This window comes from Leptodactylus fuscus, chromosome 7 (genome assembly GCF_031893055.1).
Source record: "Leptodactylus fuscus isolate aLepFus1 chromosome 7, aLepFus1.hap2, whole genome shotgun sequence".
Classification (NCBI taxonomy): Eukaryota; Metazoa; Chordata; class Amphibia; order Anura; family Leptodactylidae; genus Leptodactylus; species Leptodactylus fuscus.
In genome coordinates this window covers 121,566,872-121,585,071 of record NC_134271.1, presented here as the reverse complement: position 1 = coordinate 121,585,071, position 18,200 = coordinate 121,566,872, and the positions used below count along the sequence as shown (strand labels likewise).

The 18,200-nt window shown below is 43.1% G+C and overlaps 1 protein-coding gene across 1 annotated transcript in view; it reads left to right on the top strand.

The window, feature by feature from the left end:
• The window catches only part of GALNT16 (polypeptide N-acetylgalactosaminyltransferase 16), a 100,945-nt gene extending 84,148 nt beyond the window's left edge, over nt 1-16,797 (top strand). The window contains exons 10-15 of the mRNA XM_075282994.1: nt 3,642-3,768; nt 6,223-6,315; nt 11,859-11,942; nt 12,882-13,023; nt 13,430-13,546; nt 15,421-16,797. Coding sequence (XP_075139095.1) covers nt 3,642-3,768; nt 6,223-6,315; nt 11,859-11,942; nt 12,882-13,023; nt 13,430-13,546; nt 15,421-15,558 — 701 coding nt within the window. The 3' untranslated portion in view covers nt 15,559-16,797. The remainder of the gene's footprint in view (nt 1-3,641; nt 3,769-6,222; nt 6,316-11,858; nt 11,943-12,881; nt 13,024-13,429; nt 13,547-15,420) is intronic.
• The last annotated feature ends 1,403 nt before the right edge of the window (nt 16,798-18,200 follow it).

The following is an 18,200-nucleotide window of genomic DNA, read 5'->3' as shown; positions in this document are numbered from 1 at the left end:
CTTGAGACTTAGCAGCAGTATCCTGCATAGTCGCCACTTAATGTATGACAATCTGCTGTAAAATTATGCAGCACTCGCCCTGGCGGGGGGATGAGTAGACCATCTAGACCATCATCATCATGACCTTAGAAAACCCCCTTAAGTCTTAATATGCAATGAATACATCTGCTGTTTTTCTTGCCTGCTGTTTTCTCTGTGCATTAAGCGTTGGTTGTTCTCGTGACTATAAGAGATGAAGAGTAAATTATCATTAGCATATATTTGTCCCAATCTGCTGTACTAGGCACTGGTGAGTAATGTGTAAAGCCGCAATGGTGTAAAAGTAAACTCTGTTTAAATTTGCCAGTTTGGACCCATTTATCTCTTGCACCATAAAATAAGGATGAATCATTCTTCCAGCTATTTATCTGCGTGACTCTCCCCATAAATCTTATGATTTGCAGCAAGTGTGTGGGTGAAGCCGCTGCCTCCTGCGTATGTCTGTGATTTTTATGAGACTTTATTAACTTGGCAAAAAGATAGATTTGAAGCTCCATATACTGCGGAATAGTAAATGTGCACAGTTTACATAGATGATAGGCTATAAAAGCAGACTGCCAGTTAACCCGTCGTGCTCCTCGTCTATCAAAAATGCCTTTGAAATATAAACTCTGGTTGCCATGGCCACCAAGGCCTCGTCTATTCATTTCCTGCAGCAGAAATATGGAGTCTGTAGGTGAAATGAGCTCTGACTGTTCGAAGCATCTTGGCCATGCTTCAAGTGTCTATGCCGGTTATTTCTAGTCTTATTACCTCGGGGAACCATTTGTCATTCCTGAAGAACCCCTCTTTCCAGTCCTACTTCTGCAAAGCTTGTTATGGGGTGGAAAGAGATTTCTATCATTCTTACCGTAACTACCCCACTAAATGGTAGTTTGCGCCTTGGATTTTTAAGGTGGTTAAAACTATGGAACCCTGATCTTTGTGGATAGGTTCTCTTTGGGTAGGAAGGAGATTCCCAGTTGGTTGGGGCCCTTTGTTCTCTTTCTGGAGAATGGTATGTCTCCACCCAAGGAAAATACGTTGATTTCAGTGGGCACAATGAGAACACGATTAACATGTAGCGCAGAGATCGCCTGGGGCATTGAAATTTCTAAACCAAAATGCAGTGGTGTAACTAGGAATGCCAGGGCTCCGACCTTTTGAAATCGAGCCCAACCTCCCAGACCGACCCCCCTCCCAAAGAGCTCAACTGACCAAATCCCCCCCCCCCCCCCGCATTCCTGCATGCTATATAATTCTCCATAGTGGCATCTGCACACAGTATTATGCCCCATAGTAGCCCTTGCACACAGCATTATGCCCCATTGTGGATCACTCATGAACAATTATTGTACTCTGGGGTCTTTTCAGACCTGTCTGGGACATCACACAAGTAGGCCTGAAGCCTTCCAGAGCCAAGAGAGGTAAGTAACAGTATTTTTTATGTTACCCTCCCATCCCCTGGGCCTCCGATCATTATACCCCGGGGATCTGAGAAGACCCCCTGGGTATAATGATAGTGTCTGCGTGGTTTGCAGGCCCGCGGCCTTACTTACCGATCCCGGCTCCTGCTCACAGCCACCTCCGCAGAAGGCGAAGCACCGGTGGCTGTGAGCTGGAGCCAGGATTAGTAAGTAAATAGAGTTACTCCAGCAGGTAACAGCCTATTAAAAAAAGAAAAAAAAATCTGCAGCGGTAGTGGCTGTCACTGGGACCCCTACTGTCTTGGGCCCTGTGGCAGCCGCGAGCGCTGCTACCCCAGTAGTTACACCCCGGCTAAAATGTTAAGGAGTATTGCATTTACATAAGCTCTGCAGGCACTTGCTCTAGCAATTGTTGGGAGTCTCATCTTTCATATCCCTAAAGATGAATATTGAATAATCTGTAATTTTTTTATTCAGTTGCCCTGGCAATTTTCTATGGTGCCTACTTTTAAAGAAGCCCTCCAGTTATTTTATATTATTTCATTATGTACCTATTCTCTCAGTATAATTCAGCCAGTGTTACTTTATGACTTTAGTTATTACTTTCCTAGGTCCTGTCACTCTCAGTCTGACCTGATAAAATGTATAGAAGTTAATGCACAGTTCCCTGACTTCCTGCATTCTGGACTGTACCACCTAATCTCTCCACTGGGGAGATCGAAACTTCTCTCACTATCTACTGATGATGGGGATATTATCACTCCTTAGGGAGAGATCACCATGTAGGTGTGTGGAGTCTTATAAAGCCATTTTCGCTCCACTGTGGGGGATTATGGGAAGAATATGCAAATTTGTTTCCCAGGATGTAAATAGGGAAACACTGCCTAGTATGCTGCCTCTATTGGAAGCAGCTCCCTTGAACATCATGCCCGACTTTCCAACAAGCCTTTAATCGCAATGATGCGGGATTTTGTCAAGTCAGTATCATCCCAACTGTGGACTTGGCAAAATCCCGCATCATTGCAATTAAAGGCTTGTTGGAAAGTCGGGCATGATGTTCAAGGGAGCTGCTTCCAATAGAGGGCAGCATACAGAGGCAGTGTTTCTCTATTTACATCCTGGGAAACATATTTGTATATTCTTCCCATAACTACTGATGGCAGGCAGTTGCTATCACATAGTTATAGTGAAGGCTCTTACAGCTCAGCCTCCATAACTATATACATATAGTCTTTTAGATTAGGAGAAAATAGAGCAAAGGTTAATTTCACTGAGCACCATCAGGTAGATATAGCACTGTCTCTAGCTGTCCATGTAATACTGTACTGGGATTGATAGCAGAGCCCAGAGAATTAAAAATATAAAAGCCAAGATGTTGTCTGATCAGGAGCTGAAGAGAAGCTGGTCTGCAGGGATCGGAGTGCAATATACATGAAAGAAAAGAAGGATTCTGTTGGAGTGTGTCTTTAAAAAGTGACAGGATTAATATCACTTATAGAGGAAATGAACCCATGTCTTTTAAAAATTATGCATCAGTTGTCACTTTGTCAGTATTAATAACAGGGATACATGCACATCTGCATCAGGGTCTCCGTCACAAAAATCAGTGGCCTAAAAGAAAATTCTGCATTGATGAATTTTTGTCCGGCACTTTAAGTTGAAAAACAATGGACACCCAATGAACCCCATTATAGTCAAATAGCTCCATTGGACTTCGTATGTGTCTACTGTATTAGCAGTCTGTCTGTCCATTGTTCTTCAACAGACCAGAACTACAGACAGCCTAATGTTACTGTGTCAGTTTGTGAAATGATGCTCTTGCTTTAAAGTGGTTTTCTGGGATTTGGATATTGAAGATCTATCCTTAGGCTACATTCAAAGGAGCTGCCTTGTAATAACCAGGCATGGACACACATGGTCTAGTGTGTAGAGCCGATCGATGGGGTTCCCGGTGTCCGACCCCTACAGATATTCATGACCTATCCTGTCAATATCTAAAATCTGGAAAACTCCCAACTCCAATTTGATAGGAAGTCTGTGCGCATCCATCCCATATTGGCACTGTCTATATTGTTTGCATTGTCCTCTGCTAATACATTGGATGGAAAATAATGAACAGAAATGTCAAATGTCATGTTTTGCTGTCTAAAGGAATCATGTCCAACCTTTGCGTTTTATTGACCTGTTGTCTTACAGAGCTCTCCTTCCGGGTTTGGATGTGCGGAGGTAGCTTAGAAATCGTTCCCTGCAGCCGCGTTGGTCATGTGTTTAGAAAGCGCCACCCCTATGAATTTCCTGATGGCAATGCCCTGACCTATATCAAGTACGTGGGAACAAATGGTTTTTGAGGGTGTATTAAACATGTTCATGCAAGACAAAAGGGCGAGAAAAAATGATATATGTGGAATTGTGAGGACATTGTATAAATGTGCAGAGTAGTGACTATGGTGATATACCGTAACTGTGACAATTATTAATAGCAGAGTATATAGCATTTTACTATAAGTGTCTTGACTTATCCTTTCAAGCAACTTTTTGCATAACTCTGTAGTATATATAGTAACATTATTTCTGAACATTTAGCAATTTTTATCATTTTTCCCCATCTGTAGTTTGCAGTTCTCTCTGAACTAGTTGGTAGAGTTGGCAGGACATATACAGTGAAATACTGACATATACTGTGATTCAGTTGTGATAGAAAGTTCCTATTTATCTCCAGCATCAGACTAAGGGCCCATTCACACGGAGTAACGTGCCGCGTGACCTGGCACGTGTACGCCGTGTGAGATTTTTCGGGCCGTATACGCTCCCATTTATATGGCCCGAAAAATCTCACACGGCATATACGTGCCAGGTCACGCGGCACGTTACTCCATGTGAATGGGCCCTGAGCCTGTGTTTTTCTCTTTCCTTGTGCTCACCTATTCCCTCTACCCTCTCCGTAGTCATATCTGCAGTCAGTTTTGAGATGGATAGAGCAGGTATTTGTAGCGCCAAACTCAGTTTATCTGGGGAAGGGGAGAGAGTAATTTTATTCTAATTAGTTATATTACATTGCCTGTACTATTAATTTCTGCAAAGTTTGTTGAAAAGTTAGCGACCATCTAGGCCAGGGCCCCAAGTGACGTAAACGCTGTGGTTTGGGCGCCATGGAGTAAAAAAAAACGGGTGTCTTACAGTCCCTGCAAAGTGAACAAGTGAATCCCATCCACACATTGAAGAAAAATATGCAAAACTGTTGCATTTTTGGAAATCGCAGCATGTCAATTGTACCTATGGAAACGCTGGCGGTTTCCCTATCAGTATAATGGAAGCAGAAAGTCTGTAGATGACGATAAGATATTACTTTCAAAATCGTCCAGCCATGAAGTTGCCAAAAATTGCGCCTACATCTTGCTAGTAACCTGTGCATGGTATACAATGAGGATGATGTTATATGACGAGTGCTCTGTATACAGGAGAATATTCTGACCTTAGTAGACTATTGATCAGATTAACACAATTGTTACAAGTGATGGCACAAATATAAAAGAATTGTCGGTTAAACAAATGTCTGTTTTACGAAAACTAGATGGAAAAATCCATAAACCATGTAATCCAATATTATTAATGGTTATGCTGATGGCAACAAGAACATTAGCAGATCCAGATGCCAAAATCTGCAGACCATTTGCTGATCAATTGAATCTGACTTATGTCTTAGCAATAAATATTTTAATGTAGCCTGGAAAATCTGCATTGCAATGAGAGTCTGTTCCAAGAAATGGCAACAATCGCTTACAAGCTGGAAGCCGTATCCGGTTACTGTGTCGGTCTTTTAACCATTTCACTTGTTTTCCCCATTCCATTTACCTTTTATAAAAGATCTATTGTATTAGCCAAGTGCGCATGGTTATTTCAAGGGGGAGAAGGGGAAAAGAGGCATCTGGCAGCTGCTTATCTCCCCGATAGCAAATGATTGTGTGTATTAAAATACGTGTGAAACAATATCTCATGTGTATGGTCGGCTTAAGGCTTTAGATGTCATGCTTATGCCTTTTCCACGCTCCCATAAACTTGAATGGTCTCGTCTGATACAGAAAACAGACACATGGATCTGTTAAAAAAAATGGATACGTGAAAGCAAAGACTTGTATGTGTGCTCTTTGTGAAAGTGTGCAATGTATTTTTGATCTATCCTAATATTGGGTCATCAATATCAGATTAGTGGGTGCCTGACACCCCTATTGATCAGCCGATATCAGCAGCTGATACTGTACATAGATCAGGCTCCGTTCTCTGTGTAGTGGCCAGACCAGGTACTGCAGATCAGCTCCCATTCATTTAAATTGGACCTAAGCTGCAGTGACTTAGTTCAGCCACTGCTCAGGGACGGCGCTGTCTGCTTCCTGCTCCATTCTTAAGTGTATCAGCTTCTGAGAACAACTGATCAGTGGGGGTGCTGGGTGTGGAATCTCTAGAATCTCTAGACCTGAAAACTTTGTTAATAAATGTATAGAACTCAGAATAAGAAACTCGTTTTTGTAAATAAGGCTTAAAGAGATATTCCAGGTAACACTGGTACTGTACTGTGCTTAGTGCAGGGCCTGAAGTAGCGGTACATAACCCCTTCCCCTCAGGCCCTACTGTACAATAAGCAGAGCACAAAGTAGTATTTTTTCTGGAGTCTCCCTTTAACTGATGGTGTCATGGTATTGCCAGGCCTAGCATTCTGTACAGGATAACATGTTATGATACATTTTGACCGTTATAAAAATGCATTTTCTCACCTCTTCAGGAACACTAAGCGCACAGCAGAGGTTTGGATGGATGAATACAAGCAGTATTATTACCAGGCTAGACCCTCTGCCATAGGGAAATCCTTTGGAAGGTAAGCAGTTCATATTGACTCGTAGATAAAATTGCCATTTGTCAGCACATCCTGAAAATGAGCAGATCTTGGGTGAGATTTCAGTGGCAACCACTAATGTACTTGCTATGGAGGATGGGAGTGCTGCCATATTTGCTTGCTTACACTTAGAGGTTGCTGTTTGGCCTGTTCCCTACTATCTGGTCACTATCAAACAAAAGTAAAGCCTCCCCATATTAAACAGCTAGCTTGCAGATTGCAGATGGCCCCTCTTTGGTGGTCCCAGATACTTAATGTGGCAAGCTTCGCTAGGTTCACATTTGTGCTGGGCTCTCCTTCGTTTGGGTCTGCCGATTAAAACAGCGGATACCTTTGGTCCCCATATACTCCCTATAATGAGGTCCGCTGGGTGACCACTAGGTTTCTGCCATTTTGGTACAGAAACTGGTGGAGAGCAGCAAAGCCCTCCGTGCAGGACTTTTCTCTCTGCTGATTTTTGGTGGAATCTCCTGCAGACTGTGATGCAGACGTGAGCCTAGCCTTCATTGTTATCCATCCTATATTTAAGAACAAATTTACTATGGCCAGCAAGGGGCGTCATCATACAGTAAAGATTCCTCTGTACATTGAGGAATCTTTAGGGGCATAAGACTGCACTATTTATTGGGGAGCATATGGCTGTCATGTTTTTTGGGGGGCATGGAGCTCGGCCATTTCGGGATGACTTGTACTTGATACATTGAATCTAATGCATGGATTCAAGAACCACATCTAGGGCCCAATATAGGCGGTTATACACCGCTGGTATAAGTAATAGAGCTCACAACTGCTAAACCATAGTTGGCCTCAGTGCATAGAAATTTCTTTACCCACTAATCTCTTATCTGAGTTGTCCCACTGTTTTCAGTACACATGTTCAGGTTCTTGAGGACTATTTCAAGGAGTTTAATTATATTCTCAAAACATAGGTTCATTACATGTAGTATCTTAATATACAATTTCACTCACTACAGGTGATCCTACAGCTGAAGTTTTCTGCTTACTGGATTCTTTTTTTAAGAAACTTATTTTGGGGGGGGGGGTACATGTGCTTCTGAGGAAGTGGGGGCCTGCTCAGATGACAAGAGGGGAGAGCTCAGGGCACAATGATAGTGACATATTCACCAATATGGCACCCTGGAAAGGCTACATGCACTTACATGCATTTTTCATGTTGTGTTTTACCACAAACCCAGATGTACAGTGCTCCGCAGCATAAATGAGTGCACCCAACAGATTTGTCAGATTACCCTTAGTTTCCTAAGGGAAACCATAAAATAGTCCCACAAAGGTGGGCCAGTAAATGCAAACAAGATTTGTTAATTTGCTCACACGAAAAAAGTAATTTTTCTAACAAATTAATTCAGGACCATGGTGCAAAAATGAGCACACCCCACTGGAAGTCCTAGGAGGAGAGCTAAAGTGTAGACTACACAATTCCAAATAACAAGAATTCTTCATTCGGCGTGGACTGAGCAGAAGGTAGAAGTATAAGAACGTCCTATATATTTCTCATTCCTTTTGCAACCATTCTTTGCTTTGGCTAAAAATAAAACGTAGCAAAATCTGCAACAAAAAAAGCTGCGTTCCTGCAACGTGGGGCCTCAGGCTTAAACCTTAAGACCTGAGTAAGAAAATAATTTCTTCACACAAGAAAGGTAAAGGCTACCAGAATATCAGAATACTGGAGCAAAACTGGTATGAAAATTGCAACCATGTCACAGAAACGTCCTGGCCATCCACGGAAGTTAACACCTAAAGCATCTTCTGATGAGTAGGATTGAAAAAAATTGCTGCAGTGAGATAAAGAAGTAGAATGCAAAACTGGGGTCCATTGTTTCTTGTGACCAAGGGTGTAACTTGAGAGAGTGCAGTCACATCGAGGCCCAGGAGCCTTAGGGGACCCATAAGCACTGACATCAGTATTGAGATTGCAGCTTCCATCTGGCCCATAAACCAAGAAGACCCACAGATTATCCTAACCATACTAAGGTGGATTAAACTCTTTAGCACCCGTAACTATCACTATAAAGAATTCACTGTAGGGATGAGGTAGGGGGCCTGGACAAAAGATTGCACTGGGGTCCTCAAGACTTTAGTTACACCTCTGCTTGTGACCCAATGCAGTGTACACTTCAGATGAATGACATGCATAGATGTTGTCCACAAAGGAAGCCTCTCCTAAAGGCCATCCACAAAAAAGCCTGCCCACACTTTGCCAAGACCCACACTAGGACTCTTTGCTGAAGACTAGAGATGAGCGAACAGTGTTCTATCGAACTCATGTTCGATCGGATATCAGGGTGTTCGCCATGTTCGAATCGAATCGAACACCACGTGGTAAAGTGCGCCAAAATTCGATTCCCCTCCCACCTTCCCTGGCGCCTTTTTTGCACCAATAACAGCGCAGGGGAGGTGGGACAGGAACTACGACACCGGGGGCATTGAAAAAAATTGGAAAAAGTCATTGGCTGCCGAAATCAGGTGACCTCCATTTTAGACGAATAGTGGATTTCAAATCCGGGTCATATGAGAATGTGAACTTTGTGACTATGAGACAGGGATAGCTGTACAGGCAGGGATAGCTAGGGATAACCTTTATTTAGGGGGGAATGTTATTAAAAATAACTTTTTGGGACTCTATCGGGTGTGTAATTGTGATTTTTGTGAGATAAACTTTTTCCCATAGGGATGCATTGGCCAGCGCTGATTGGCCGAATTCCGTACTCTGGCCAATCAGTGCTGGCCAATGCATTCTATTAGCTTGATGAAGCAGAGTGTGCACAAGGGTTCAAGCGCACCCTCGGCTCTGATGTAGCAGAGCCGAGGCTGCACAAGGGTTCAAGCGCACCCTCGGCTCTGATGTAGGAGAGCCGAGGGTGCACTTGAACCCTTGTGCACACTCTGCTTCATCAAGCTAATAGAATGCATTGGCCAGCGCTGATTGGCCAATGTATTCTATTAGCCTGATGAAGTAGAGCTGAATGTGTGTGCTAAGCACACACATTCAGCTCTACTTCATCGGGCTAATAGAATGCATTGGCCAGCGCTGATTGGCCAGAGTACGGAACTCGACCAATCAGCGCTGGCTCTGCTGGAGGAGGCGGAGTCTAAGATCGCTCCACACCAGTCTCCATTCAGGTCCGACCTTAGACTCCGCCTCCTCCGGCAGAGCCAGCGCTGATTGGCCGAAGGCTGGCCAATGCATTCCTATGCGAATGCAGAGACTTAGCAGTGCTGAGTCAGTTTTGCTCAACTACACATCTGATGCACACTCGGCACTGCTACATCAGATGTAGCAATCTGATGTAGCAGAGCCGAGGGTGCACTAGAACCCCTGTGCAAACTCAGTTCACGCTAATAGAATGCATTGGCCAGCGCTGATTGGCCAATGCATTCTATTAGCCCGATGAAGTAGAGCTGAATGTGTGTGCTTAGCACACACATTCAGCTCTACTTCATCAGGCTAATAGAATACATTGGCCAATCAGCGCTGGCCAATGCATTCTATTAGCTTGATGAAGCAGAGTGTGCACAAGGGTTCAAGCGCACCCTCGGCTCTGATGTAGCAGAGCCGAGGCTGCACAAGGGTTCAAGCGCACCCTCGGCTCTGATGTAGGAGAGCCGAGGGTGCGCTTGAACCCTTGTGCAGCCTCGGCTCTGCTACATCAGAGCCGAGGGTGCGCTTGAACCCTTGTGCACACTCTGCTTCATCAAGCTAATAGAATGCATTGGCCAGCACTGATTGGCCAGAGTACGGAATTCGGCCAATCAGCGCTGGCCAATGCATTCTATTAGCCCGATGAAGTAGAGCTGAATGTGTGTGCTAAGCACACACATTCAGCACTGCTTCATCACGCCAATACAATGCATTAGCCAGTGCTGATTGGCCAGAGTACGGAATTCGGCCAATCAGCGCTGGCTCTGCTGGAGGAGGCGGAGTCTAAGATCGCTCCACACCAGTCTCCATTCAGGTCCGACCTTAGACTCCGCCTCCTCCAGCAGAGCCAGCGCTGATTGGCCGAATTCCGTACTCTGGCCAATCAGCACTGGCTAATGCATTGTATTGGCGTGATGAAGCAGTGCTGAATGTGTGTGCTTAGCACACACATTCAGCTCTACTTCATCGGGCTAATAGAATGCATTGGCCAATCAGCGCTGGCCAATGCATTCTATTAGCGTGAACTGAGTTTGCACAGGGGTTCTAGTGCACCCTCGGCTCTGCTACATCAGATTGCTACATCTGATGTAGCAGTGCCGAGTGTGCATCAGATGTGTAGTTGAGCAAAACTGACTCAGCACTGCTAAGTCTGCATTCGCATAGGAATGCATTGGCCAGCCTTCGGCCAATCAGCGCTGGCTCTGCCGGAGGAGGCGGAGTCTAAGGTCGGACCTGAATGGAGACTGGTGTGGAGCGATCTTAGACTCCGCCTCCTCCAGCAGAGCCAGCGCTGATTGGTCGAGTTCCGTACTCTGGCCAATCAGCACTGGCCAATGCATTTCTATGGGGAAAAGTTAGCTTGCGAAAATCGCAAACTGACAGGGATTTCCATGAAATAAAGTGACTTTTATGCCCCCAGACATGCTTCCCCTGCTGTCCCAGTGTCATTCCAGGGTGTTGGTATCATTTCCTGGGGTGTCATAGTGGACTTGGTGACCCTCCAGACACGAATTTGGGTTTCCCCCTTAACGAGTTTATGTTCCCCATAGACTATAATGGGGTTCGAAACCCATTCGAACACTCGAACAGTGAGCGGCTGTTCGAATCGAATTTCGAACCTCGAACATTTTAGTGTTCGCTCATCTCTACTGAAGACTACTTTGACTCTATCATCTGGAATGGGAATCAAGGCTCTAAAAGAGAGAGTTCTTGAAGACCGGAATAAAATAGATGTTACAATGTGTCAACAACTCATTCTTGTGTTTAGTGAGAAATAGATTAAAATCTTACTTTTCCCAGGGGGTGTACGCATTTATGCTGAGCCCTGTATGTGCCGTAACTTCTAAGACCAGATATTCCTGGTTACAATGCAGACCTCGTTCGACAACATGTTGTTGGTGGCCATACTCAGAAGGAATCTTTTAGCTAAAAACTCATTTGGAAGACAGCTATCTCATGCGATCCCTGCCAAACACATGCAAGGTCAGCCGAGCGGCCATGTATTGTGACTGGGTAGAAGAGAAAGCTGCTGACAGACACCTGTGGGAGCAGCTTATCTCTCAGAGAACAAAAAGGATCCGGCAGCTGAAATGCAAAGCTGAAATAATCATATAATGTGTATGGCCACTTTAGATTAGTCTAGGCCTGCTTAATGCTTTCCTACAGCTTGTCTGTTGGCACTGGAGCTGAAGAAATATTTTTTATTCTAAGGATGGATGTTTTTATCCCAGGCATGCTTAAATTCACTTACTGTAGATTTCACAACTACATCTGTATATTGAGATAATAGTGTATTGAGATTATTATTGTGTATTGGGATTATAACCTGTAATCTAACCATCAGTATTTGTCTCTTTCCATGTAGTGTGTCTGACAGAATTGAACTAAGAAAGAAGTTGAGCTGTAAGACATTCCAGTGGTACCTGCAGAACGTCTACCCTGAACTGAAGTAAGTTAGCGGTACAAGGCCCAGAAGATCTGTGTTAAGCTAAGGCAAATCGCTGCAAAAAAACACTGCGGAAAAGACCGTGGCAGAAACGCATCACAAGTTTTAAGTAGCATTTTTCACAGAAAGCCTGCATATTTTTTGTCTGCGGACTTTCTGCTCCTATTATACCTATACGGAAAACGGCAGCGTTTCCGTAGATATAATTGACATGCTGCGATTTGCAAAAATGCTTGCGTCCTTGCAGGTAATGTAAGACACAGTGTTTTTTGCCGCAGCATTTCCCTCATGGGCAATACGCTGTTTTCACAAAGTCGGGCACTGGCCTTGAGGTTTATTCACATAGGATGACTCCCTTGAGGTGTATGTGTCTAAAAAATTGTGACATGCTCCATCAGACTGTACATGTAAGAAGGTACAAGGAAACATTGCTTCTAACGGAGAATATCTCAGTACATGGAGCATGGCAAAAGATAACACATTCTCTCCAATTCCTATTCTATGTATTTATTATACAGACATTACTTTGGTACAATGTAAGTACTAGACCAAACCATAGTCTTAGGCCTCGTTCACACGGTGTAACGTGCCACGTGATGTTGCACGTGTACGCTGCGGGACCCTTTGCGTGCCGTACGCGCTCCCATTTATTTCAATGGGAGCGGGGATCGTATGCGCCGCGCTAGTTTGCGGTCGTGCAAACTAGCACGGCGCATACGATCCCCGCTCCCATTGAAATCAATGGGAGCGTGTACGGCACACAAAGGGTCCCACGGTGTACACGTGCCACATCACGCGGCACGTTTCACCGTGTGAACGAGGCCTTAGATTGCTGAGCAGTACAATACGTAGACAAACATGTTCAGCAGTTTATTAAAATATAGATATTACCTTGTTTCATTAATGTATTGTTATATATAAATTCTGTATTATGCATTACAGGATCCCCGAGAAGGAAGTGATCACAGGGATCATTAAGCAGGGAGGAAACTGTTTGGAATCTCAGGGACCAGACACAGCAGGAAACACTCTGGCCGGGGTTGGAACTTGCAAGGGCACAGCAAATACCGCGCCGGCCACACAGGTAATTGACACTGAATGTATTACACTCCTCAAGATGGTACCTCCATATTCCCATCAGGTCAGTAGATGAGTATGGTTATCTTCTGCTCTCATAACTAGGCTGTAGTGGATATATAATGGTCATAGTATTCTCCATGGCCACTATCCTAGGTACAGCTATACTCCTGCTACTTATTATTTTATTTGTTTACTTGTATAGCGCCAACATATTCCACAACGCTTATGGAAAAATACAATCGTCCTATCAGCTTACATCAGTGCAATGCATAGAAACATGGAGGCATAGTCCATACAGTCACTTTTTGTTCACCCTAAATGTTGGTGCTGGTGAGAGTGGCACCTCTATGTACATAAGATGTGTTAGCAGTGTAGTATTTTTATTCATTTCTGGTCTGCTTATATTTCAGGAATGGGTACTTAGTGACACTTTAATCCGGCAACAAGATAAATGCCTGTCCATCACATCCTTTTCTACGGGAGCCTTGGTCATGCTTGAACCGTGCAACCAGAAAGACAGCAGACAGGTAACTAGTTGTAAATAGACATATCACAGTACTCAGGCTTATACATAGGACTTACCATCTATTTTCTATGGTTGTACAACATAGTAATATCTGTGTACATACAATTATTTTCTTTTAATATACTGTAAATGAGCATTTGGCGCCTCCTGTGGTCAGTCAGGATGAGCAGATGTACTGCACTACTTGATAAGTCTCGATTTCTCCACATAGCACATGTGATGTGTTGTCTGCCCAGGGAAATGTCTGTGAAACGTTGACACTTGGCTCATTGGAGGCTTATCTCTATTCAGAGAGTTCATATGACATTGCAAACGTACATCCCATGGCACGTCTAAGGAATTCTCCATCTGCCTTATGGTCTCTGTGCCACATACGTGACTCCTCTATCCGCCTGGATAACTGAAGATGGTGAGGCAGACTTAGATGACAGACGCTTGGCGCTCTGATGTGTCCATCGCTCGGTGTGTAGGACACGCTGACATCTCTTCATCTGCCAATGATTCTGAATAACAACTCCTAATTGTGTTTGTGAAACTCCTATATTAGTGCCAGGCGGCTGCTGTAAAGGTCAGGCTATTGCTTCAGAAAACTCTGTTACTACAGTGAATACAGTCATATAACCATTTTAACTCTTCAAGGGACCAAGAGCTCTGTCTCCAGCTCTATTACCATTAACCCTTTAACCAATAAAAGTAATTGTCTCAAGAAGACAATAGGACATATGTCTCTCATATAAGGATTGCGCTCTGGACCCCCCTCTGTAAGCCAAAACAGAGAACCACTCTGTACAAGCAGCTCCTATTCTGGGTGACTTGTATTACATGAATGGTCATTCATCTGAATAGTGGCCATGTAGTAATATGTATCCCCTGTGGCCTAGGGTGATGAGGGGTTAACAGATGCCACAGACCATAATATGTGCTTGAGGTCAAAAAGTTAGAAGGTTAAAATGTATTAACCTCTAAGCCACCCTACAATGGCCGGATATTATGGCTAACCTCTCAGACACCATTAGTAACATTTGGTGTCAGAGACTCCGGGACTACATATTGATGGCCTGTCCTTATAAGTATAGACTTGGTGGAGGTCCTACACCCACTATCATCAGCTGATGATCATCCATTTGCACAGTGTATGGAACCGTCTACTTCTGGCTCTGTACACTGTGTAGTTGCTGTGTACGGGGACGTTCACACTTGGAAAATGAGGAGGTAGGTATTCCTCTTAATTTTCCGGCTGCTGGCTACTCACGGCAGAATGCTGATACAATGCAGCGTCCTGCGCCAATCTCTGCCCCCCATTTTTTTCAAAATCAGCGTCAAATTCCTACGTGTGAACGACCCCTTATGATATTGCAGCTTGGCTCCCATTCACTTAAATTGTAGCTTAGTAGCACTACATTGGCACGACACACACTGTTTGGGGCTATATATATCCATCTTCATATACTGCGCGGATATTAGCTGATCGTAGGGGTGCTGAGTCTCAGACCCCCACTGATCTCATATTGATATTCTACAATAAGGATATGTCATGGATATTTAGTCCTGGACAACACCATTGCCACTAAACATAAGCTAGTAGGTCAGCAATATGGCACTTCATGTACCTAGTCAGATTCCATTTCTTTAATTCCCATGACCCTAAAAAGAGGGTAGTTGGGACTAAATTGTGTTTTTCAAGAGTGCATCCGAAATGTTGTCAGTAGCCTTATACAATGTATACGATGTCTTTTGTCCTTTCTTACTCGCTTCATATTGTGTGAAGTGTTGTAAAATATCGGACATTATATACTCTTAAACTTCTTTATGTCTTATGTGATTTGGTATCGCTATTGGTATATAGACTTGACTTTAATATCATATATTTTGCAGAAATGGAAGTTGAAAGGACACTTCTTGCAGCACCTGAGCAGCGCCATGTGTTTGGATACCCATTCCTCCAGGGTCCTGATTAACCCTTGCCAGTCAGACCTTACAAGCCAGCAGTGGGAGCTTCTCCAAGCAACTTGAATTCCTATTACCATAACATTGCATGGACTTGATCCATGAAGTAAGGACACTGGAACATTTTGTGGACCACACGGTTCTCAACATTAAACACAAAGACTCCTTGTAGGTGGTTAGACACTGCCAGACCATAGGTGGCATCAAATGATATCGTCATGTTTTTTTAAGGGGACCAGCTGCTTTTGGACACGGCAGACACCATGAATTTCTAATTTATCTAGTATCATTCTTTGTAGTTTTGGTCCCTTAATCTTATGTTGCTTATTCTTTGCACAGCAAGGTTCCAGTAGGATGACACCAAGGACATCTTTTAAGACGACCAGGCTATCTAAAGAATTGATAAGTATTATGACTATTGACGTGTTACAGACCATCTAATATATAAGACTATTAAACAACTAGGGACGTGATACTCAACATTTGTGTGTGACAGGCCTTGTGGATGGACCTAAAATCTTCAGCTGCACAGAATGTCTTGAACCAATGGACTTTCTATACGTTGGGACTCTGCTGGGGTTCATCATACATGTAGTTCTAAATGTTAGAGGCTCAGACACGTGACCCTGAGCACTCGCCTCTCTGATACTTAGCTCTGCATGTTAATAAAACATGGGGGAGTTGTAGCTCTGGCTTTAATAGTTTGTGTTATGTGTATACGACCAAGCTGATTGTCTTAGAAGCTAAATATAATCGTATTCCCTGTCAATGGAAACTACCTGGAAGACAACAGTATTTGTAATAAGCTAATGTTAACTTATTGTAAGCAATTCCCCTGCATTGTTGACTTTATGACATGGTTGGTCCTTGTCCTGCTTGTTATCCAAGAAGTCAATGCATAGGAACAGAAATTCTTTAAAAAAAATGAAATATATATAATTTGGAAATGTCATTGTGTTTGTTAAAAGATGGCATTGAGATATTTATCTGTTAAAATATATGGATTTTGTCTAGAAGGTACTGTATAACAAAGTTACTATTCCGAGAGGTGCTAAAGATCTACCAGCAATGCTTTGGTTTACATTTACCTGGAAAACATTATAAATCTGCCACCTATACACAAATTCTACAATCGCACAATGTATTATTTGTGGTATCATTCCCTTTAGTGTCAGATGTAGTCTGATAATACACATGCAAACAGCGTCTTACTGATGCCCTCTACAGCCCGTTGTCTGTATTGCTTTATAAATAATAGCGTATATAGGTCAGCAAATGACTATACATGACTGTCAATCTGCTTTCCGGAATACTAGAGATAGGATATAGGCTGGACATTACGATAAAAAAGGTTATTAATAATAAGAATTTTATATATATATATATATATATATATATATATATATATATATATATTTATTGAGATAGATATATTATATATATGATATGACCAAACCATAAATATAATCACTTTACAAAAAATTTAATTTTGTAAAATATCCCCCCCCCCCATTTCATAGGCTAAACATTTTAATATAGATTTGTACTTGAATAGAGTTTGTAAAATTCATTGCCACAAAGCATTATTGGGTGGTATTCTACATGCCACTAGTATATATTGTATGTTTATATACCCCATACTACAGTATTTTATACAATATCCTATACAGTTTCTGATATAGCACAAGATTTAATGGCCAGTAGGTACATTGTAGAGACATATAGAGCAGCCATCTGCCTAGGAGAAGCTTCTCTACAGCCCTTCCAGGACCTTTCACACATTGATGTCACAATATGGCTGCATTCACACGGAGTAAACGCTGGCGTTTTTTGTGTGTTTTTTGCACATAGCGCCGCGTTTACGCCGCGTAGCGTCGCGTTAACGCCGCGTATACGCCGCGTTAACGCCGGGCAACGCCACCGCTAAATAGCGCGGCGTATACGCGGCGTTAACGCGACGCTACGCGGCGTAAACGCGGCGCTATGTGCAAAAAACACACAAAAAACGCCAGCGTTTACTCCGTGTGAATGCAGCCTATAGCTGTTCATTGGGTAGAAGTGTGATCGAAGGAACATGCGCTGTAACTGGCAGCGAGAGGCAGGTGGATGGTAGCAAGGTCCAGCCCAGGACACCAAAGCTCTCCATAAGGACCCTCAGTATGACAAATACACCAGTACAGTATCCATTAGTACTGTATGCTTTATATAAGCGCTTCTCTATTCTTTATTATTTTGCTAGCAGATGGGCTTTTTTTTTGTTACTTCTACTTGGTTAATCGTGTTTCGGAGATGGCAAGTCCATTCATTACCAGGCCAAAAAGTCATTAACCCTTCCCGCCAACGTAATATTAAATATCTAGTAACTGTGTGATATCTTGTCATTATGGTTCTGTCCCGCAAATGTTAGGGATGGTCTGAAAAAAGAAACACAGATTTGTGGGAAATTCTCAAGGAATGCCCTACATATCACTCGCTCCTTAGAGATTGCTGGGGTTGGGTAGGAGAAATAGAAAAGAGGCTACAAAAAAAGTGAAAGCACCTCGGTATCAATTTTTCTTAAGAATGCCAAGAAGCTTCCTGACTATAGAAACATAAATCCCTCAAATCATCAGCGAGAACACAGATCATCTCCGATATTAAATCAATGTCATCCGCTTTGTCACAATACATAGATCAGTTTCTGGAGTCATTAGTAAAAGAAAGTAGAA